We start from the raw sequence: 23,774 nt of genomic DNA on the forward strand, positions 1-23,774 counted from the left end.
AAATGAAATCGATTAGGACAAATTAGGCATCTGATATTAATCTTGCTCTTTATCCCTGATACTCCCTGCACATTTTCGTTTGATGACCTCATTCAAGAGGAGCTAGACAGCCACTCAAATGACTGTGCGGATGTAATAACCACAGGCCAGAATTACATGTATTGCTACAGGGAAGCAATACGGAACACCACCATTTTGTTGCCTTACTAACATCCCTATGGTGATAGATACTGTACTCCCAGCACAGTCCAAGCTGGTCTTTACAAATCCAGAGAATGGGGAACGCTCTAGAAGGGGACAGGTGATATGGAACGGTGAGGGCTGGACAGACAGAATAAGTAACCTAAAATAGCCGTTATCCTTGTCGAACCAATGAGGCGGCTGGCTTGGTGATTTCACTAGCTTTTCAGTCCTTGGTAAAGTTTGTGGCCTTCTTTTGTGTCTTGGCTCTCCAAACATTCAGCTGTCTCCACCTCTCAGTTCATATGCATGTGTGTGTCTGTGCATGTATATGTGTGTGAATGTATATGTGTGTGAATGTGTGGGTGTGCGTTGGACATAATGCGTTGCGCTGGATTACCCCACTCTTCTGTCTTGTGCATCTAGTGCTGAGAATACTCAATTGGAAGTCTTTGAAGCATTGGCCCTTGAGGGCCCATGATAGGGGTTAGACTCAGAGTCACTCTCTTGCTCCTCCTGCTGGCTGTGAGGTGCATAGCACATGAAGAATTCAAGAAGAACTGATGTGTTTGTGGATACCCAGGAATACCAGGAGACCCAGGCGACAACGGAATGCCAGGCCGAGATGGACGAGACGGGTTCAGAGGTGACAAGGGAGACCGAGGTAAGACAATGGCACAACCTCCTCTGTTAGATAAGTCTCAATTGAAATCAGCTTTTCTGGTCCCATGCTGATACATTTTTGAAAGTTCTTGGTCATTTTATTCATTAAAGGGGAAATCAGCATCACCGGACAAACAGGACAGAGTGGCCCCAAAGAAGACAAGGGGAGCTGGGTGAGACTGTATTTTATTTTATAATGAAAATACATTGTACAGTTATCACCACTGGCTTTCTCTGACAAGCAGTATTAACATAATTCTATTATCCTTGTATCTGCAGGTACGGCTGGCCTGGCAGGAATAAAGGGAAAATGGGGTGAGAATGGAGAGAAGGGGCCACCGGGGAAGATGGGGCCCCAAGGAGTCTCAGGGCACATGGACCTCAAGGAGATCAGGTTACCTGAGCGAGGCATCCAAGGGCCCTTGGGACCCCCAGGACGACCAGGTCCAAAGGGAGATCTCGGCCCCCCAGGGTTCAAAGGCAACATTGGTTACGACGGAGAGCAAGGGAATCAGGCGGCGAGACAGGGGACAAGGGGGAGAAGGGGGACACATCCCTCATCCCAAAAAGTGCGTTCTCAGCCGGTTTAACCGAATACACCAAACTCCCACCGGAGAACATGCCGATCAGGTCCGACAAGGTGATCTACAACAGGCAGAACCATTACGACGCACAGACCGGACGGTTCACCTGCTCTCTGGCTGGGGCCTACTACTTCACCTACCACATCACTGTGTTCTACCGTAATGTAAAAGTAGCATTAGTGAGAAACGGGTTGAAGGATAACTACACGAGCAGTGAGTAGTTATCCACACCATGGATAACTACACAAGCAGTGAGGACCAGGCAGCAGGCAGGGCTGTCCTGCACCTGGAGAAGGGGGACAAAGTGTGGCAGCAGGTGGCTGGAGGAGAGCTCTTTAAATGGGCTGTTTGCTGATGAAGATGACTCAGTGAATTTGCTTATGGGATGTTACGTGGGAAGTTATTACCACCTGTTATAGATTAATGTAATAGCCTACAGTAATAAAACATGTTTTAATCAAATATGAATATAAATTAAGTTTTTGTAATATGTTTATGCTACAGCTGACATAGCCTATTATTTAAGATCATATCTCCTCTGATAATTCACCAATCTGACAGATTTCATGTGACAAGTGTTATTGTATCTTGTTTGATTTCAATACCATAATATACAATGTAAAATCCCATTGACTGTCTTTAATGTACTACTCCTGTGTACAATGTAATATGCTGGCTACAATATTCATAAATCAATGTGTGGCAATAGGCTGTATCAACTGGTGCAATGTCATGACTTCCTGGGTGCGGGAATGATTAGAAAACAGGATGAGCTTCGCAATACCACAAACTGGAAGATTATGTAATTGTTTTAAAGGCATTCCAAATGTTGGTGCCAGAAATGACGTCCAAAGACGTTAGCACTTATATATATAATACACGGCTGTTTTTTCTCAATGGAGCGCAACCTGCTATGGGCGTGCTTTACTGCAGTGTTCACGTTCTGTTTAACTTGGCTCTCGGCGGTGAGGGCCTCTTGCGGTCAGACCACAAAATAATCAGTGCAAAACGTCCTTTGAGTAAATGTGGAACTCAAACTCCGCCCCCAAGCAATCACTGCAACAAGTGCACCGACGCCGTCCAGTAACGACAGCTCGAGCTCCAAAGAATCGACCAGCCTCTCACACTTGAGTACCAACGGATTTCTGAGTTTGTTTGAACCACTTTTATCATTTATCCACTGGCATACCCAACGGCAGATGCTTACTTGCCCGAAACCTTTCACAATTGAGTTTTCCGTTTTGTGAATATTTTAGAACTTCCCAGGTAGCTAACTAATGTTAGCCTACTGTTTCATGTTGCAAGGAGCGAAGTTAGCCATTTGTCTCGACATCTTGCAAGCCAGTTTAACCAGCAGCAGTAGCCTGCTACTTCCGACATGTTTTCGTGTGTAATCATCGATTGCAGGACCCGGCCGACCTTTGGACTTAAGTAGCTAGCTTGCTAACTAACCATTTTAGTGAAGCGTTGACCGAGAATGGCTAACTAATCAACAAAAACAGCTGCTACTCTGTTGATGACAAATATCGGTGGCACAGAACAACACGACTATGAGAAGGGTAAGCAAATGTGACCAACTTGCAGTTCAATGCCATATCAATTGTTCCATTGTAAAAAAATGTATGGCTTACATCAAACTGGTTAACTATTTTTATTTTTAGGATTTAAAAGTGTCAATTCAGTCTATTGATCAAATTCGTTTGGGTTCTAGTATTGGTTTGTTTCTGTAACGTTAACGAAGAAAATAGGGGGGTTGTTGTAGTGCATTACTCCCCCGGTTGTTCTAGTGATGTGGGGGATGCCAGGCACTTCTATAGAGGTGGAGAGGAGGGGTGGGGGCTCGGTCAACTACAAAGTAAGAGGTTTATGGCGAAAACACAAGTTCAATTAAAGCACAAATTAATAAGCACCTTTTCCTCGGGGGTGTTTTGCTGGCTTACGCGGAAGAACTGTAACATAATCGCCTTTATCATGTCATTCTCCAGCTCTTTTTCATTTGAAAAATTCCCTGTTACTTATACTTCCTTTTCAGTATGGATTTGTAACAGTAGTAGATTGTTTCCCACTGAATGACATCTTTGTAGACTCGCAAACCCAACTGTCACGCGCCCGTACACCAGGGAGATGGAACCACAGAACAGTTCGACCTGTATAGATGGAGAGTTTTATTTAACTAGGCAAGTCAGGTTCTATCCTGCATCAGGGGAGAACTCTCATATCTATCTGAACACATCACACAAACTTTGCTTTTTCATTCCAGTGTTCCAGTATCCATATATTAACACTGGTGTATATAGGAGACAGGTTCTGTTTTACACACTTGTAAATCCACCATGTCACAGCAGTGGGACTTATATGGATCTTTGTGATTGTCCAACTTTGTTTGAACTTTACCTCATAAATGCTCATGTCCATGGTCTCAGAGAAGCTTATGGGTAATTCCGTGGGAAAGTCAACCTGAGCATCCACAAGTAAATTTAGTCATTTCTGAATGAAACCATAATTCTTCATATTAAGTTTAGACTTTATTTGAAACATTTAAGTTGGAAATTGTATGAATTTTGACCATTACAAAGTATTGTAAGCATACCAAATCTCAAATGCTTTTCAGTCAAACATATTTCATGGCTTTTAGAACTGTTTTTCCACTCACAGCTGTCCCCCAGCTTTAGTTGTGAAGATCAGCTGTTAATGAAGCAATTACAAACCTTCTTGAGCGCAATGCAGAGTGCATGTATACAGCCCTTAGCCGTGGTATTAGAGGTCGACCGATTAATCGGAATGGGCGATTAATTAGGGCCGATTTCAAGTTTTCATAACAATCGGAAATCGGTATTTTTGGGCGCCGATTTTATTTTTTTTTTTTCAAATTAAATTTAATTACACCTTTTATTTAACTAGTTAAGTCAGTTAAGAACACATTCTTATTTATTTTCAATGACGGCCTAGGAACGGTGGGTTAACTGCCTTGTTCAGGGGCAGAACGACAGATTTTCACCTTGTCAGCTCAGGGATCCAATCTTGCAACCTTACTGTTAACTAGTCCAACGCAATAATGACCTGCCTCTCTCTCGTTGCATTCCACAAGGAGACTGACTGCCTGTTACACGAATACAGTAACATTTAGTATGGTTGTAATTGTCATTATTACAAATAAATAAATCAAAATGGTCCGATTAATCGGTACCGGGCTTTCGGTTCTCCAATAATCGGTATCGGCATTGAAAAATCATAATCGGTCGACCTCTACGTGGCATTTTAGCCATATACCACAAGCCCCCGAGGTGCCTTATTGCTATTATAAACTGGTTACCAACATAATTGGAACAGTAGAAATAAATGTTTTGTTATACCCGTGGTATACGGTCTGATATACCATGGCTTTCAATATACCACGGCTTTCCAATCAGCATTCAGGAACCAGTTTATTATTGTATATAGCCCACTCCTGTAGAATGCTGCTACTGTCTTGTTAGGTCAGATATGTATGCGTTTAGCATTCCTACATGTCCTAGTGTTCATATTAGCGTTTTGTCCTCTGAGCTTGGTGTTGGATTTCCCATTCAGTTCTGACAGACCACAGACAGTAGCATATCAGGTGCATGTGTGAACGAGACGGAGAAAGTGGGTGACACCCTCTACCCAATACCTGGCTTCCCACGATCAAGAGGGGGAGGGGCGTGGTCTTGCTCTCGGTATGCCCTCTGTCATAAGAAAAGGAATTGGGTCATTGTGAGATGACTTCAATAAGCAACATGTGCTTATTTAGGAAGGTGCAGTGTTACAGAACATTCAGACAGAAATGGGCTATATTGTGTAGATAAAATAAAAATTGAACTTTGCTACAGAGAATAGTCAGTTGTGTCAGCTGTTCTATACTGGACATTTCTATCGGCAGCATCTTGGAACATTTAGGAGTAGGCTACTGCTTGTATGCAGGCCTGAGCTAGTCAGATTCCATAAATCACCCCAAATGGCAAACAACTGGGCAATAAGAGATTGTGCCTTGTATATAGAGATTAGTGAATCTGCCCTGTGCCAGGCTTAGGATGATTCTTGTGAACAAGCACACAGACAAGGCTGCCAGTGCCCTATCTTTGGAAATCACTTCCTCAGAATTTAGATGTGATTCTATATAGGATAAAAGATGACTTAAAGACATTTTAACAGTTATGAAGGGCAGACTGTGATGGGAGGAAAGTGAAATATTTTTATCTTCCTCTTTCCCTCCCTGATAGTAGCTAGAGCAGTCTACTATATACACAATTAGCAGGCGCTCTCTGTGATCTAGATTCCATCGGATTCCTTGTATAGATGGCATCCAAAGATATCGTTTTCTGAGTATACTTTAAATAGCCTAGAAACACATGGTTCTAAATTCCATATGATTTTACATGGATCCACCAATATGGCGGAATATTTAAACGATCCATTCCAATAAGCTGGAGTCTAGAGTTGTTTTTCAGTAGCTGTAGAGTGCAGTACTCCCTCTGGTTGTAAAAACTGATAAGGTTTTTAGGCAAAGGACTGTATTGAAGGTTGGTTTGTTGTTGGTATGGGCTTAAGAAACAGATTGTAATTTTGGTGCGCATAGTAAGGAGTCATGAGTGCATTCAGGTGTGTTCCGCGCCAAATCTTCCTCACAATAGACAAACGGGCTTGTTCTGTTCCGGAAAACCCAGGGTATGACGCAATGTCATCTTGTAGTGTACATCAAACATAGTGATTATAAACGTTGACACTGTATATGACATGAGTTTTATGATGTGGAAATGTGAAGTGCACATTTGAACTCACGGGTGTTTGGCTTGCTTGTATGACATCAAAGCTGTGTTATTATAATCCTCAACATCGCATCTTTTAAAATACATAGAGTTCTCTTCATTTACAGCATTTCCTCACCAAGACAACAAAGAACATCTGTCAGTCAAAACTCATACAGCGCTGTGAAGCGCAGAGCCTGAGCTCTGATGTCATTTATGGCATGTTACTGTACAGCCACTGTGCTCCAATTTAGGAGCTTATCAATGCCCAAATCTGCCATTTTTGAACTTGTATATGGGTACGAGTGTAAAGGGTTAATAGATCAATAAGAAAATGTTCCAAACCTCTCTGCTAAAAACAGCTAGTTTTCAGTTTGCTCTTTGCTATGAAGCTATTTTTGTTTCTTTTTGACCATTTTTAATTTAAAGCAACCACAGAAAGGTACTTAAAAACCTCTTAAGGATTGAACCCTTTTTTTCCATTTTGGCCTAAAGTGACATACCCACATCTAACTGGCTGTAGCTGAGGACCTGAGCAAGGATATGCATATTCTTGATATCATTTGAAAGGAATCTCTGAAGTTTGTGGAAATGTGAAATGAATGTAGGAGAATATAACACATTAGATCTGGTAAAAGATAATACAAATATATATGTATATATTTTTTGTACCATCTTTGAAATGCAGGAGAAAGACCATAATGTATTATTCCAGCCCAGGTGCAATTTAGATTTTGGCTACTATATGGTGGCAGTGTATGTGCAAAGTTTTAGACTGATTCAATTAACCATTGCATTTCTGTTCAAAATGTTGTATCAAGACTGCCCAAATGTGCCTAATTGGTTTAATACATTTTCAAGTTCATGACTGTGCACTCTCCTCAAACAATAGCATGGTATTCTTTCACTGTAATAGCCACTGTAAAATGGAGAGTGCAGTTAGATTAACATGAATTTAAGTTTTCTGCCAATATCAGATATGTCTATGTCTAATTGTCTTGTTACTTAGAACCTCATGCTAATCGCATTAGTCTACGTTAGCTCAACTGTCCCGCAGGGGGACCCGCCAATCCTGTAGAGGTTTTGTTGCCCAGAAATGATTTGATATGAAGATAAAAACAGCTGCATTGGACCTTTTAAGGCAAACCAATGAGCACATGGTACACAACGGGGGCAATTAAACAATACTGTGCTCAAAGGAACAATATAACAGAAACAGAAAACATCCATAGTGAGGGGAAAGGTAAGAAATAACTGAACTGATACTAACACGGAATATGACAGGTAGGTTTGTCAGGCTACCATTTAAAGGTAGAGTGGGTGTGGCAGAAGTCCCGCCTCTGGAACAGGAAGTGGATGGGTTGGTGGGAAAGTCTGAGTGGGTGGAATTTCCCAAACTGGTCGAAAGTATTCACACCCCTGGACTTTGTCTATATTTTGTTGTTTTACAGCCTAAATTGATTAAATGTAGATGTTTATTTTCTTCAATTTCCTACACACACTACCCCATAATGTCAAAATGGAATCATGTTTTGTTTTTTTACAAATTAATAGAAAATGAAAAGCTGAAATGTCTTGAGTCAATAAATATTCTACCCTTTTGTTATGGCAAGCCTAAATAATTTCAAGAGTAAATTTGCTTAAGTCACAAGTTGTGCACTAGTTGTACAATAATAAGGTGTAAGATGAAGTTATTACACTTTGGATGGTGTCATTACAAAGATAGTGTCCTTTAATGGCTTTGATAGGAGAACTGAGGATGGATCAACAACATTGTAGTTACTCCACAATACTAACCTAATTGACAAAGTGAAAAGAAGGAAGGAAGCCTGTGCAGAATAAAAAATATATATATTTTTAAATGCATACTTTTTGTAAAACTGCTAAAAATGTTGCTTGGGGCCAACAACACATCACTGAGTACCACTCTTCATTTTTTTCTAGCATGGTTGTGGCTGCATCATGTTATCGGTATGTTTGTCATCGGCAAGGACTACATAGTTTTTTGTGATAAGTAACGAATAGAGCTAAGCACAGGGAAAAGCTGGTTGTCTGCTTTCAGACTGGGAGACAAATTCACATTTCAGCAGGACAATAACCTAAAATTCTAGGCTAAATCTACATTGGAGTTGCCTTCCAAGACGACATTGAATGCTCCTGAGTGGCCTAGTTACAATTTTGCTAGCATGTTTTCACCTTGTCACTATGGGATATTGTGTATAGTTGGGGGGTGTGTAACACAACAAAATGTGGAATTAATCAAGAGGTATGAATAGTTTCTGAAGGCATTAAGTATTATATATGACCAACTCATAGTGTGTGTTGCTTTTTGACTGTGCCATAGAGGAAACAAGTGCTGCACAGACTGGTCTCCTACATGTGTATCAGCGTGGCTAACATGAAAGGTCTCCTACATGTGTATCAGCCTGGCTAACATGGAAGGTCTCCTACATGTGTATCAGCCTGGCTAACATGGAAGGGCTCCTACATGTTTATCAGCCTGGCTAACATGGAAGGTCTCCTACATGCGTATCAGCGTGGCTAACATGGAAGGTCTCCTACATGCGTATCAGCCTGGCTAACATGGAAGGTCTCCTACATGCGTATCAGCCTGGCTAACATGGAAGGTCTCCTACATGCGTATCAGCCTGGCTCAGCCTGGCTAACATGGAAGGTCTCCTACATGCGTATCAGCCTGGCTAACATGGAAGGCTAACATGGAAGGTCTCCTACATCTCAGCCTGGCTAACATGGAAGGCGTATCAGCCTGGCTAACATGGAAGGTCTCCTACATGCGTATCAGCCTGGCTAACATGGAAGGTCTCCTACATGCGTATCAGCCTGGCTAACATGGAAGGTCTCCTACATGCGTATCAGCCTGGCTAACATGGAAGGTCTCCTACATGTGTATCAGCCTGGCTAACATGGAAGGCATACAAAGAATAAACCATTTGCATACTTTCACTAGTTGTTGGTTTTTAGTGTTTTATGAAGTAATTTTTCCTGAACATGTTTTTCTCTGGTCAGGACAGCACTGATGAGCCTGGCTAGCTAGATTCAATCACTCAGCCAAGCAGAGAACCAGTAAAATGAGCAGCTTACCAAAGAATGGCTGTGCTAGTGCTTTTGGCCAATTCTGTCTGGGTCCCATGGCTTAGCTACCAAAATGAGAGAAACCGCTAGAGAAGTGGCTTTCCCTTGTCTAGACAGAGAATATCGTCTATTTAGTTTAACTCTCCGCTCATCTCTGCCCAATTAGCTTGAACTTGGCCTGGGGCAGGAAGTACGTTGGTTCTGTGAAGCTGAATTGGGGGCTGGAGTTCATTAATGATTATATGTTTATGACTCCTTACATAAGGCTGTGACTTCATCAGCCCAAAGGGAAGGGAGTTGATGACCAAGAGAATGCCTGCCTAAGTGCCCGTCCCCCCCCGTGTGTGTGGGGGGGCACATGTATACTGAGTTGGCCTTGACAGTGTCTTCTGAAGTATGTGTAAATGTGCATGTCTTTCAGTTTGTGTGACCCCAGCCCTCCTCTCTCTGGGAGTCTAATCTGAGGCTGGCTCCAGCTGGCAGTCGTGTGGGGGGCTACTCTTCTCTCCTCTCTCTTAATTAACTCTGTACCTGAGAGCCAGAGCACCACTAGCTCCCAGGCTTCACCTGCAACCACACAGGAACCCTGACCTGGAAAGGTAACCCCAGAGAACCACTCACATTCAGCTTCCATATTGTTCAAGCATATCTTAAATGGCCTGCATAGTGCTGTAGTACAGTTGAAGTCAGAAGTTTACATACACTTAGGTTGGAGTCATTAAAACTTGTTTTCCAACCACTCCACAGATTTCTTGTTAAACTATAGTTTTGGCAAGTTGGTTAGGACATCTACTTTGTGCATGACACAAGTAATTTTCCCAACGATTGTTTACAAACTGATTATTTCACTTATAATTCACTGTATGACAATTCCAGTGGGTCAGAAGTTTACATACACTAAGTTGACTGTGCCTTTAAACAGCTTAGAAAATTCCAGAAAATTATGTCATGGCTTTAGAAGCTTCTGATAGGCTAATTGACATCATTTGAGTGAATTGGAGGTGTTCCTGTGGATGTATTTCAAGGCCTACTTTCAAACTCAGTACCTCCTTTGCTTGACATCATGGGAAAATCTAAAGAAATAAGCCAAGACATCAGATTTTTTTTTTGAGACCTCCACAAGTCTGGTTCATTCTTGGGAGCAATTTCCAAACGTCTAAAGGTACCATGTTCATCTGTACAAACAATAGTACGCAAGTATAAACACCATGGGACCACGCAGCCATGATACCGCTCAGGAGGGAGACGCATTCTGTTTCCTAGAGATGAAGGTAGTTTGGTGCGAAAAGTGCAAATCAATCCCAGAACAACAGCAAAGGACCTTGTGAAGATGCTGGAGGAAACGGGTACAAAAGTATCTATATCCACAGTAAAACGAGTCCTATATCGACTTAACCTGAAAGGCCGCTCAGCAAGGAAGAAGCCACTGCTCCAAAATGGCCATAAAGCCAGACTACGTTTTGCAAATGGACAATGACCCCAAGCATACATCCAAAGTTGTGGCAAAATGGCTTAAGGACAACAAAGTCAAGGTATTGGAGTGGCCATCACAAAGCACTGACGTCAATCCCACAGAAAATGTGTGGGCAGAACTGAAAAAGCTTGTGCGAGCAAGGAGGCCTACACACCTGACTCCGTTATACCAGCTCTGTCGGGAGGAATGGGCCAAAATTCACCCAACTTAGTGGGAAGATTCTGGAAGGCTACCTGAAGCGTTTGACCCAAGTTAAACAATTTAAAGGCAATGCTACAAAATACTAATTGAGTATATGTAAACCTCGGACCCACTGGGAATGTGATGAAAGAAATAGAAAGCTGAAATCATTCTCTCCACTATTCTACTATTCTGACATTTCACATTCTTAAAATAAAGTGGGGATCCTAACTGACCTAAAACAGGGAATTTTTACTAGCATTAAATGTCAGGAATTGTCAAACTGAGTTTAAATGTAATTGGCTAAGGTGTATGTAAACTTCTGACTTCAACTGTATGTACTAGTTGTACTAAGAGGGTAGAGTAGCACCTAGTACGGTAGGAGGTTCCACTGTCCTACGCAGCATATTGTGCTGGCCAGGGCAAAACTACACACAATAAATTGGCTGATCTCTAGATTTTAAGTACTGGCAGTAACTCCAACTCCTTTGAAACAGAACCCTATGATGTATCGTGCCAAATAAACAGGTCCCAACTGGGCTGTGGATGTTGGCACCAGGTTGAGAGAGAAGCCATAGGGGTAGTGTGCATTGTGCAAGGTAGTAGAGCGGGTGGTAGAATAGGAAGATAAGGTGAGTATGAGGTAATGCATTGATAGAGGACTGCCTTGGTGTCCCCTTTCAGTGCTAGAGCAGTCTCTTTCATTCCCCAACCTTGTCTTACTTAGGGCTGCCGATATGGACAAAATGTCATGTCACGATATTTGTCACATTTTTGGCGGTATTTCATGTTTTTGAATAATACATGTTCTAAATATGCTTTCTCATTAGTTCATGACCCTAGTGGGACAACGCATACATTATAAGGGATTTCAATGGGGCTTTCTCCATTTATACTGTTCAATCCAACTCCAAACAAAAATCATTTTCAGCATTTCCTTCAATTTTACTATCATTTCCCACACTGTTTCACACAGCATGATATGGGCAAAAACATTTAAGCCTAGTTAATTGAACTGTTAGAATAATCACCATTTGTCCATGATTCCATGGTTTGAACATAGTGGGTAGCACCTAGAATACATTGTTTGACATGACGACAAATGATTAAACCGGGGAGGAATTATTGACAGGGTGGGAACCAAAGTGTTGGTCAGTGTTTCCTAATTAGAGGTTACATTACATGTTTTAGCCAACATATTCATACATCGCATATTCCTCTCTGATAGGATAGCGTTGCACAAACATGCTTATCTAGGCCTACACCAGCACTGGTACCAGGCTGTATTAGCTAGCTAGTTACATTTGCTGTCACTCTTAGTACATTTAGCATGTTGGCCAGCTAACTGGCGATTAGCATTAGCGGCTAACACAAATAATTTTAACAAGACCTTGCTAAGAAAAGACAAACTAGCAAACAGTAGTTTACAGACCGTAAGATACACAAACAAATAAGTTAGCGGCATGCAGCAGCAAATGGAGTAAACTATAAAAAACGGACATTATACGTGCCGGAGTTGCGTATCACATTTAACAAACCAAGCATTGAAATACCGTTATAGAAGGTAGAGTAAAAATCCAAACCAGTCCGTGCATCAATTCCAGTATATAGTCAAATACGGTACACATTCCAGCCCTAGTATTACTGGAGAGGGGGAGAGAGGAGGGGCGTGTGGAGAGGGGGAGAGAGGAGGGGCGTGTGGAGAGGGGGAGAGGAGTGGAGAGAAGGGGAGTCAATTGGAGAGAGTCAAGTGGAGAGAGAGTGAGACGTGTAGTGGGGAGAGACGGGGAGGGAGGTAGGTAGAGTGAGGCAAACAGATGTAGAGAGCGTTAAACTGCACAGATCCCAGGATGGAAGCACAGGCAGGGGTCACACCAGCTTTCCCACTCTCCATCAGCCAAATCTGGAGAAAATGGGCAATTTGTGGCATTAATCACAATGGATTAGTGATTCTCATTGCTCAGTCATGCTCACAAAGCCTTTCATCGAAGACTGGCCTGCATTAACCTCTGCGCTCGCGCACACACACTCATCCCTGCGTTGGGGCCGACTGCTCCTTGCCCATAGAAAATATACATTGCCAAGGAGATTCACATGGCATCCCACAGTGAGGGACACGCGATATCTTTCTCTCATCCTCTCTCACTCAAAGCTGAGAAACACATGCTGTAGAGACAAAGCAGAGGAATCTCATGCCCTCTCTTTTTCTTGCACTCACATACACACTAAGGTATAGGTTACTGTAAGAGATTCAATTCACTCTTCACAGCGACATGCCGTTCGCACACTCATAAATGCATAGTATTATTGGCTAAACATTATACTGACAGTGGCACTCGTTCTTCATTTGTCGGAACAGATAATTAGTCCTTCTTTACATCTGTTACTTGAATAATGTGTATTTTCTCTGTTTCTCTGAATGACATTCTGAATTCGCAGTGTGTTTTTATGTGCCTCAGGTGTAAAATACTTAATGAAAGGTCTTTAGACTTGACGGTGTACACCTGCTGTCTTGTTCCACGTTGAGGGCTGTGTGTAAGGAGACGGCAGGTAGGCTAGCGGTTAAGAGCACTGGGCCAGTAACCGAAAGGTCGCTGGTTTGAATCCCCAAGCTGACTAGGTTTGGGGGGGGAATTCTGTCTGTGTCCTTGAGCAAGGCACTCTTAACCCTAATTGCCCTTGTAAGTGGCTCTGAATAAGACCTGTTTTAGATCTGCTAAATGACGTTAATATAAAAGGCCTAGCGTTAATGCTAGTTAAAGGCTACTGGTACTAGGGGGCTAACCTGCTCTTATTTTCATTGTGTTTAGCGTTGTAATAAGGGATAATAAAACATTGAAATCGAAGTGTCTTCAAGGACACTGTACATAGTAAGAGTGATAAAACAATGATATAACATGTCTATTGTTTCTTTAGGCATGGCAGAGCGATGGAACCCCGTCCACCAGCGAGGACTCTCTCTCCTACCGCCGTGGCTCCACATCCGACCCTGACCTTCGACCTCCAGCCCGACCACGACCCCTCAGCGACTTTTACCCCTTGAAGGCTCATGTTTCGATGGCAGTGCCCCCGTCTCTGCTGTCTGGGTGTGATGCTCAGGTACAGCCCATGACCTGTGACTTTAACAGTGAAGAGAGTAGACTGAATGGGTTCAACACAGCCACCTGGTCCAGCCCTGTGATAGGCCACCCCTCCAGGATCATGAGGCTCTTCTCTACCCAGAAGAAGTGCACTGTTCCTGGGGACAGTCAGGGCTCCACCAGGCCCCTCTCTTTCCAGGGCCCTCCATCCAGTGCCGGGGTCCCGCAGGTTTGGCCAGGCCTGTCAGGGCTGACCGTCATGGGCTCCTTTAAGAAGCTACGCTCCTCAGTGCTCCAGGGTATCCAGAACCGAGGGACAGCCAATCAGGATGACGAGTACACCTCGGAAGCCATCCAGGGTGGAGATAATGTAATGGTCACAACCAATCAGAGCCCTAGACTTAGATATGGGAAGGGCTATAGAGTCTCCAATGGGGTGTCTATTGGCCAACAGATGGCTGGGTTGAGCCCTTATGGTTCTGACAATGAAGATGAGGAGGAGGTAGTAGATGAGGAAGATGGACTACAGAGAAACACATGGTTCTCCAGGAGTATCCGGAGAGCGTACGGGGCGGGGCGCATCTCACTGCTGGACGCTGGGGAGGGGAAACGAGGGGAGGGTCCAGGACTGGGTGTTTCAACCAATCAGAGGCCAGGCTCCGGTTCAGTGTCAGAGGTGAACCTCCATTTGGAGGAGAGTGTGAATGAAAACGTGAATGCGCTAAGCAGACTGAGCAAGAGTGCAGACAACCTACACCTCTTCAAGGGCCCTTTCAGACACAAAGTCCCCTGTCCCTCTCCTCAGACAGACTCTCCGGGTGCCAATGGGGACCCCAGCATCCAGAGAACAGCCAGTGCCTCATCCGGTGACCTTAGGGACCGCAGCCAGAGCCCTGTTCACTTTAGGAATCCAGTGGGGGCCAAGGGCCACATGTTGAAGCTAGTGGGCAGTATAACTGACCTGACCGTGAGACGCAGACCTAACCCGCCTCCTGTCACCTCCCCGGGCTCCCCCGTGACCCCCTTGTCACCCCTCAGCCGTCTCCATGACGACTACTCACGCCGCACGCCCTGCCTGCCCGCCAGCGACCGCCAACGCCGGCCCTCGCCCGCCAGAACGAGAGCTGCAGCGGAGAGGAAGAGGAATAGCACTTCAGTACGACTGGAACACACGCCTACCATCCACCCCCAGCCCCAGTCTGAGTGCCACCCAGCCCTGTTCCCCATAGAGCCCCAGGAGGGACCAGACCATGTCTTCGCTTTTCCCAGCATTAACCAGCCTTTCACTACAACCTCATTTTCCCTGAGTGCTCGTGCTCAGAGGAGCAGCCTGTGTGAGGGGGACAGGCCTCAGGAGAGACAGGGAGATGGGTGGAGAGCACGGTGTGATTCCGCTCCACACCCCCAGCGGGAGCCCTGTGGGAGTCACAGCAAACACCAGCCAGACGTCAACGCAGAGGGAAAGACGGAACCAAAGCAGGTAAGAGAATACTTTGATAGTCCAAAATGCTACACTGGCTCTGTCCTGTAGTGCTTTGGAATGGCTTGCCTACTGATCTGAAAGGTGTTATCAGGTGAAAGTGATGTGCTGGTAGTGACCCCATCCTCTACATATTGTTGTTGATCAGCGGGCTCAAAGGGATCAGTGATTTGATCATAGAAAGCTTGTGGATTTATATTAAGAAGTAAAGTGGAAACACTGTCGTTGTCGTCAACATTGTTACGTGTGCTGCATTGACCGTGCAGACTGAAAGCAAATGGCTTGTGGTCAAGCAACAAAAATGTGAAGCTTGAGTGACAGAAGGCGGGGCTAGGTCTGTGAGGAACACTGCATGGAGAGAGAGAAGAGGTATTACGGTGTAAACAATAAAAATGGACGTGCCACACGGCATATCATATTTAACAAACTATACATTCAAATACCGTTAGAGAAGGTAAAGTATAAACCCAAACCGGTCTGAGCATCAATACCGGTATATAGTCAAATCCGGTTTCCCGCCTAGCCCTACTGATAACGCGAACTTGGTTCCCAAGTTTCTAAACCGTACCAAACCATCTTTGGTATAGTGTCACCATAATATTTGAATTGAGGAAGTGTGATCATAGTCATTAGGATATGTTGGCAACCCGCAATACGTCCTGAATGCCCCCCAGCCTTCAGGTGGGAGCTGAACAGTATATCCTGAATGCCCCCCGGCCTTCAGGTGGGAGCTGAACAGTATGTCCTGAATGCCCCCCGGCCTTCAGGTGGGAGCTGAACAGTATGTCCTGAATGCCCCCCAGCCTTCAGGTGGGAGCTGAACAGTACATCCTGAATGCCCCCCAGCCTTCAGGTGGGAGCTGAACAGTATATCCTGAATGCCCCCGGCCTTCAGGTGGGAGCTGAACCGTACATCCTGAATGCCCCCAGCCTTCAGGTGGGAGCTGAACAGTATGTCCTGAATGCCCCCAGCCTTCAGGTGGGAGCTGAACAGTACATCCTGAATGCCCCCAGCCTTCAGGTGGGAGCTGAACAGTATGTCCTGAATGCCCCCAGCCTTCAGGTGGGAGCTGAACAGTACATCCTGAATGCCCCCAGCCCCTGAACAGTACATCCTGAATGCCCCCAGGTCAGGGGAGCTGAACAGTACATCCTGAATGCCCCCCAGCCTTCAGGTGGGAGCTGAACAGTACATCCTGAATGCCCCCCAGCCTTCAGGTGGGAGCTGAACAGTACACTTGATGTATTTTAAAGCTATTGGATGAAAAAGTTGTCATTTCCCAACATTTAGGTCAGTTGTATGCTGCTGCTTTGTGATCTATTAACAGCAAGGGTTCCATTAAATAGGCATCATATTTTTGACTGATGCATTTGGCAATATTCAATTCATACACAAAACATATAAACAAAAGTATTCACTGTGAAACTGAATACATGCAGGCCATTCATATAAAGCTTTATGCACAGCACTTTGTTGAAGTTATTGTTTTCTTGCTGAAACTGCAAGCAACACCTGTCAAACTCAGACAATTCTCTCAAAACACACCGACTAGTATTATCAGTATGTTGTTCTGGTTGAAATTGTTACTCTCCTGCCTTGTAATGATTACTGACATGGCAGATTCAGATGGGGCTAAAATGACACGTGGTGTGTTGTGCTTGTGTACATAATTACATTACCCGACCACCACCAGTAAAACTCATCCTGTCTGAATAGGGCTTAAGAGTAGTACTGTTGACCAGTCACTGATGAAGGGGCGTAGACTTCGGCCCCCGAGCTTCGACTTGCCTCAATGTGTGTGAACGAACAGCCAGGAAAAAGAACCTGCCGAACACCAAAACTATACCAAATGTTCATGTTTACGTGAACTGTTTTGACTAGGAAGCATGCGACAGGCTTAACATCACTCAAACCTAGCTACCCTAATTGGTCAAGTCAATTGCCAATCAAGCTCTACAGCCCAGCTGATTGGCTCCAGCCCCGTGTCGTATCTACTGTCACTCTACTCTCTGTGTCTCTGCGTTGGCAGTGTATTTGTCCCCACTTTGATTGTGTGACTGTAGAGGCCAGCTGTGGAGCCCAACCACTCTGAAGGAGTAGAACAGGAACAGTTAATTATTAGGATTTGTTTATGATTGGTGGTGGTGGGATTGCGTAAGCAAGCAGTGTTCCCGTTCCAGTGTGCTGTGGCTGGTTGGCTGTGTGGTTATCAGTAAATGCACTGCTGTCCCCTCCCTTACCCCCCCAGCCAGCCCCTCTCTGCCCTCAAAGGCAGGCAGGCCACGGGGACAAAGGCCACTAGTCACACTGAGCCTGGGAGAGTTTACTGAGGGAGTTGTAGGAAAACGCTACAGACACAACCAGGAATAATACACTAGGGTTGTTAGAGGACTAGAGGTCGATCAGAAGACTGGTTTATTTGATCGAGGACCATGATGGCAGATTTTAGCTGATAAGATGAGGGGAAGGAGCACATTTACTTTGGTTGAAGAGCGAGAAGCAGGGGAACGTACAGTAGAGGACTAAAGGAGAGGGAGACCCAGGCCTCGGGACAGAGGCCTGCCAGTGGGTTGTCATTTGACCATGATGCTGATCCACTGTGTACATTTTCAGTGCGTATGGACCAGACCAGACCAAGATCAGGAGGACCAGCAGGTAAAAGGACATCTCTGGGTAAATACAATTGAATTCAATCACTATTTGACACCATCCCTTTTGATTTAAACAAAGTTACATAAATTGCATGGACTCACTCTGTGCAATAAGTGTTTTAAAATTATTTTGGAATTGCTCCCTCGTCTCTCTACCCCAAACATACAATTATCTGTAAGGTCCCTTAGTCGAGCAGGGAATTTCAAACATAGATTCAACCACAAAGACCATGGAGGTTTTCCAATGCCTCGCAAAGATCATCACCTATTTGTAGATGGGTAAAAAAAAAAAAAAACATTTAAAAGCAGACATTGAATATCCCTTTGAGCATGGAGAAGTTATCAATTATACTTTGGATGGTGTATCAATACACCCAGTCACTATGAAGATGGTCTTTCTTCCTAACTTATTTGCCGGAGAGGCCAATGGTGACTTTAAAACGGTTACGGAGTTTAATGGCTGTTATAGGAGAAAACTGAGGATGTATCAACAACATTGTAGTTACTCAACAACACTAACCTAATTGACAGTGAAAAGAAGGAATCCTAACAGAATAAAACTATTCCACAATATGCATCCTGTTTGCAAGAAGGCACTAAAGTAATACTGCAAAAAATTGGCAAAGTAATTCACTTTTTGTCCTGAATACATACAATGTTAGGTTTGGGGCAAATCCAATACAACACATTACTGAGTACCGTTCCATTTTTTCAAGCATGGTGGTTGCTGCATCATGTTATGGGTATGCTTGTAATCTTTAAGAACTGGGTGTTTTTCAGTATGAAACGGAATTGAGCTAAGCATAGGCAAAATCCTAGAGGAAAATCTGGTTCAGTCTGCTTTCCACCAGCCACTGGAAGATGAATTCACCTTTCAGCAGGACAATAACCTAAAACAGAAGGCCAAATCTACTTTGGAGTTGCTTACCAAGAAGATTGTGAATGTTCCTGAGTTACAGTTTTGACTTAAACCTGCTTGAAAAATCTATGGCTAGACTTAAATGGTTGTCTGGGGCCTCCTGGGTGGCGCAGTGGTCTAAGGCACTGTATCGCAGTGCTAGTTGTGCCACCAGAGACTCTGGTTCGAGTCCATGCTCTGTTGCAGCCGGCCGCAACCGGGAAGTCCATGGGGCAACGCACAATTGGCCTAGCGTGGTCCGGGTTAGGGATGGTTTGGCCGGTAGAGTTCAAATGAGTTTACCCCTCTCTCTTTGGGGGGAAAAAAACAATACTAATGTCAAACTAGCCTTAAACAGAACAGAACACATGACAGTAGTAAGCTTTCTGGTCAGTTACAGATTAAACATTGCTTGATTTTTCAAATGACCAGTAACCTAAATAGGAATAAATGTGTACTCTGCTATCGCTCCTACTTGTGTGTACACATATAATTTGATAAGACCTTTTTATTTCTTGAGGTTATGTGATATGGGGAAAAGAATGTGCAAATATATATTAGAGTCCAAAGATATATTAGTAATAACTTTCCACATTAATGACACGTGAACTAAATGGCATGCTCTGTTTTTTGATTCAGACCTTCCTTCCTGCAGATGTTTGTTAGAAGCAAACATTGTGGGGCATCTCATTAACCTTTCATCTTTGCTCTCACCTTCAGTGTACGTTAGACGAACAGGGCAGAGAGGCACTATTAGGGGGTGAAGAGACGCCCCCTCCTTCAGCCACCAGTACCCCTTCTCTCACACCAACATGGCCCCCAGAGTCTCCAACTTCACCCATGTCACCGACGAAAATAGGTTCCACAGAAACGTCCACGTCCTTCATCCCCAGGCAAAGGGCGGGCCGATCGAGGCCTCGACCAATCTCTGACTACGCTCAGCTGGTAGCCAGGAAGTACGCCATCCCCGAGGAGGAGACGGAGCTACATTCTAAGGAGAGGACTACAAATGCAACTCTCTATCAAGACGGCAAAAGCAATGGAGGCTCGCAGGACAGTGACAGCACCGAGAACTACAATATGAATGGAGATCTCCCGTGCCGGAGGAGACAGCCAATGTCTGTTATTGGAGGAGCTGAGGAGAGAGAGGACCGTCTGCCTTCTGTAAGAACCTCACCTCTAAACAATGGCTAGATAGATACTGAACAGAAATATAAACGCAACATGTAAAGTGTTGGTCCCATGTTTCATGAGCTGAAATTAAAGATCCCAGAAATTTTCCATATGAACCAAAAGCTTGTTTCTCCCATTTTGTGCAGATTTTTTTACATCCCTGTTAGTGAGCAGTTCTCCTTTGCCAAGATAACCCATCCACCTGACAGGTGTGGCATATCAAGAATCGGATTAAACAGCACGATCATTACACAGGTGCACCTTGTGCTGGGGGCAATAAAAGGCCCCTCTAACGTGCAGTTTTGTCACAACACCATGCCACAGATGTCTTAAGTTGTTGTCAGAATTGAATGTTAATTTCTCTACCATAAGCCACCTCCATCATTTTAGAGAATTTCGCAGTGCGACCAGCTGGCCTCACAACCGCAGACCACATGTAACCACGCCAGCCCAGGACATCCACATCTTCACCTGCGGGATTGTCTGAGACCAGCCACCTGGACAGCTGATGAAACTGTGGGTTTGTTTAACTGAAGAATTTCTGCACAAACTGTCAGAAACGTCTCAGGGAAGCTCATCTGGCTGCTTGTCGTCTTCACCAGGGACTTGACTGCAGTTCGGCGTCGTTAACTGACTTTAGTGGAAAAATGCTCACCTTCGATTGCCACTGGCACGTTAGATAAGTGTTTTCTTCACGGGCAAATGGCTGGCAGCATGCGTATATGGTGTTGTGTGAGCGAACGGTTTGCTGATGTCAACGTTGTGAACAGAGTCCCCCATGGTGGCGGTAAGGTTATGGTATGGGCAGGCAAAAGTTACAGACAACAAACACATTTAGCATTTTACCGATGGCATTTTGAATGCACAGCTATACGGTGACGGGATTCTGAGGCCCGTTGTCGTGCCATTCATCTGCCACCATCACCTCATGTTTCAGCATGATGATGCACGGCCCCAAGTCGCAATAATCTGTAAGTAATTACCTGAAGCTGAACATGTCCCAGTTCTTCAATGCATGCATACTCACCAGACATGTCACCCATTGAGCATGTTTGGGATTCTCTGGATCGACATGTATGACAGTGGTCCGGTTCCCTCCAATATCAAGCAACTTCACACAGCCATGGAAGAGGAGTGGGACAGCATTCCACAGGCCACGATCAACAGCCTGATCAACTCTATGCGATGTGTCGCGCTGCATGAGTCAAATGGTGATCACACCAAATACTGCCTGGTTTTAGGATCCATGCCTCTCCCTTTTTTTAAATGTATCTGTGACCAACAGATACAGTACCAGTCAAAAGTTTGGACACACCTACTCATTCAAGGGTTTTTCTTTATTTTTACTATTTTATACATTGTAGAATAATATTGAAGACATCAAAACTATGAAATAACACATGCAATCTTGTAGTAACTAAAAAAGTGTTAAACAAATCAAGATATATTTTAGATTCTTCAAAGTAGCTACTCTCTGCCTTTGATAGCTTTGCACACTATTGGCATTCTCTCAACCAGCTTCATGAGGAATGTTTTTCCAACAGTCTTGAAGGAGTTCCCACATATGTGTATCACTGCAGAATGCTGTGGTAACCATGCTGGTTGTGTGCCTTGAATTCTAAATAAATTACAGACAGTGTCACCAGCAAAGCACCCCCACACAATCACACCACCTCCTCCATGCTTCACGGTGGGAACCACACATGCAGAGATAATCCATTCACCTACTCTACGTCTCACAAAGACACGGCGGTTGGAACCAAAAATCTAATTCGGACTCATCAGACCAAAGGACAGATTTCCACCGGTCTAATGTCCATTGCTTGTGTTTCTTGGCCCAAGCAAGTCTCTTCTTATTGGTTTCCTTTAGTAGTGGTTTCTTTGCAGCAATTCAACCATTAAGGCCTGATTCACGTAGTCTCCTCTGAACAGTTGAGATGTATCTGTTACTTAAACTCTGAAGCATTTGCAGCCCAAATAATCTGAGGTGCAGTTTAATAATGAACTTATCCTCTGCAGCAGAGGTGACTCTGGGCATTCCTTTCCTGTGGCTGTCCTCATGAGAGCCAGTTTCATCATAGCACTTGATGGTTTCTGCGACTGCACTTGAAGAAACTTTTAAAGTTCTTGAAATGTTCCGTGTTGACTGACCTTCATGTCTTAAAGTAATGGACTGTCGTTCCTACCATAATATGGACTTGGTATTTTACCAAATAGGGCTTTCTTCTGTATACCACCCCTACCTTGTCACAACACAATTGATTAGCTCATTAAGAAGGAAAGAAATTCCACAAATTAACTTTTAACATGTCACACATGTTAATTGAAATACATTCCAGGTGACTTACTCATGAAGCTGGTTGAGAGAATGCCAAGAGTGTGCAAAGCTGTCATCAAGGCAAAGGTTGGCTACTTTGAAGAATCTCAAATATAAAATGTATTTTGATTTAGTTAACACTTTTTGGGAGTTTTTACATGATTCCATGTGTTATTTCATAGTTTTCACATCTTCACTATTATTCTACAATGTAAAAAATTAAGAAAAACCCTGGTATGAGTAGGGTGTCTGAACTTTTGGCTGGTAATGTACATATCTGTATTTCCAGTCGTGAAATCCATAGATTCGGGCCTAATGAATTAACTGATTTCCTTATGAACTGTAACTCAGTGAAATCATTTACACCATCTGTATTCCAGAGGAAATGCCCAGTATGTATCATAATGCCCTGTTTGATTTGTTCCCAAAGGCCCTAACACTGTCCTCTCCATGTCCCTCTAGCCCCTGTCGCGCCCCCCTGTCCCGTCCCACCAAGTGCCCCCCTACAAAGCGGTGTCGGCCAGGTTCCGCCCCTCCACCTTCTCCCAGAGCACCCCCATCGGACTGGACCGCCTCGGACGACGCAAACTACACAGAGTCCTCAGTGTTGAGGGTGTGTATGTGTGTGTGTGTGTGTGTGTGTGTGTGAGTGTGTGTGTGAAAGAGAGGAATAAAGATGGAGAGAGCTTGTCTGTGAGAATGAGGCAGAGTGGGGTTGAGTGGTGAGGGTGTGTGAGAATGGGGCAGAGGGGGTTGAGTGGTGAGGGGTGTGAGACTGGGGCAGAGGGGGTTGAGTGGTGAGGGTGTGTGAGAATGGGGTTGAGTGGTGAGGGTGTGTGAGAATGGGGTTGAGTGGTGAGGGTGTGTGAGAATGGGGTTGAGTGGTGAGGGTGTGTGAAAATGGGGCTGAGTGGTGAGGGTGTGTGAGAATGGGGTTGAGTGGTGAGGGTGTGTGAGAATGGGGCTGAGTGGTGAGGGTGTGTGAAAATGGGGCTGAGTGGTGAGGGTGTGTGAAAATGGGGCTGAGTGGTGAGGGTGTGTGAAAATGGGGCTGAGTGGTGAGGGTGTGTGAAAATGGGGCTGAGTGGTGAGGGTGTGTGAAAATGGGGCTGAGTGGTGAGGGTGTGTGAAAATGGGGCTGAGTGGTGAGGGTGTGTGAAAATGGGGCTGAGTGGTGAGGGTGTGTGAAAATGGGGCTGAGTGGTGAGGGTGTGTGAAAATGGGGCTGAGTGGTGAG

The 23,774-nt window shown here is 44.4% G+C and overlaps 1 protein-coding gene and 1 pseudogene across 3 annotated transcripts in view; both read left to right on the forward strand.

Annotated features, from left to right (window-relative positions):
- Positions 1-657: 657 nt before the first annotated feature.
- LOC112216486 lies at positions 658-1,846 on the forward strand (annotated as a pseudogene).
- A 576-nt stretch (positions 1,847-2,422) lies between these two features.
- The window catches only part of spata13 (spermatogenesis associated 13), a 32,814-nt gene continuing 11,462 nt past the window's right edge, over positions 2,423-23,774 (forward strand). Inside the window, exons 1-5 of one of the 3 annotated variants that reach the window (XM_024374398.2) lie at positions 2,423-2,986; positions 13,854-15,497; positions 18,112-18,153; positions 19,768-20,211; positions 23,000-23,150. In XM_024374398.2, the coding sequence (XP_024230166.1) occupies positions 2,978-2,986; positions 13,854-15,497; positions 18,112-18,153; positions 19,768-20,211; positions 23,000-23,150 (2,290 nt within the window). In that variant the 5' untranslated portion in view covers positions 2,423-2,977. Of the gene's footprint in view, positions 2,987-13,853; positions 15,498-18,111; positions 18,172-19,767; positions 20,212-22,999; positions 23,151-23,774 lie in introns of all 3 variants that reach the window. The other 2 variants (XM_024374396.2, XM_024374397.2) reach the window with 2 other exon arrangements.

Source organism: Oncorhynchus tshawytscha, linkage group LG16 (genome assembly GCF_018296145.1).
Source record: "Oncorhynchus tshawytscha isolate Ot180627B linkage group LG16, Otsh_v2.0, whole genome shotgun sequence".
NCBI classification, from domain to species: domain Eukaryota; kingdom Metazoa; phylum Chordata; class Actinopteri; order Salmoniformes; family Salmonidae; genus Oncorhynchus; species Oncorhynchus tshawytscha.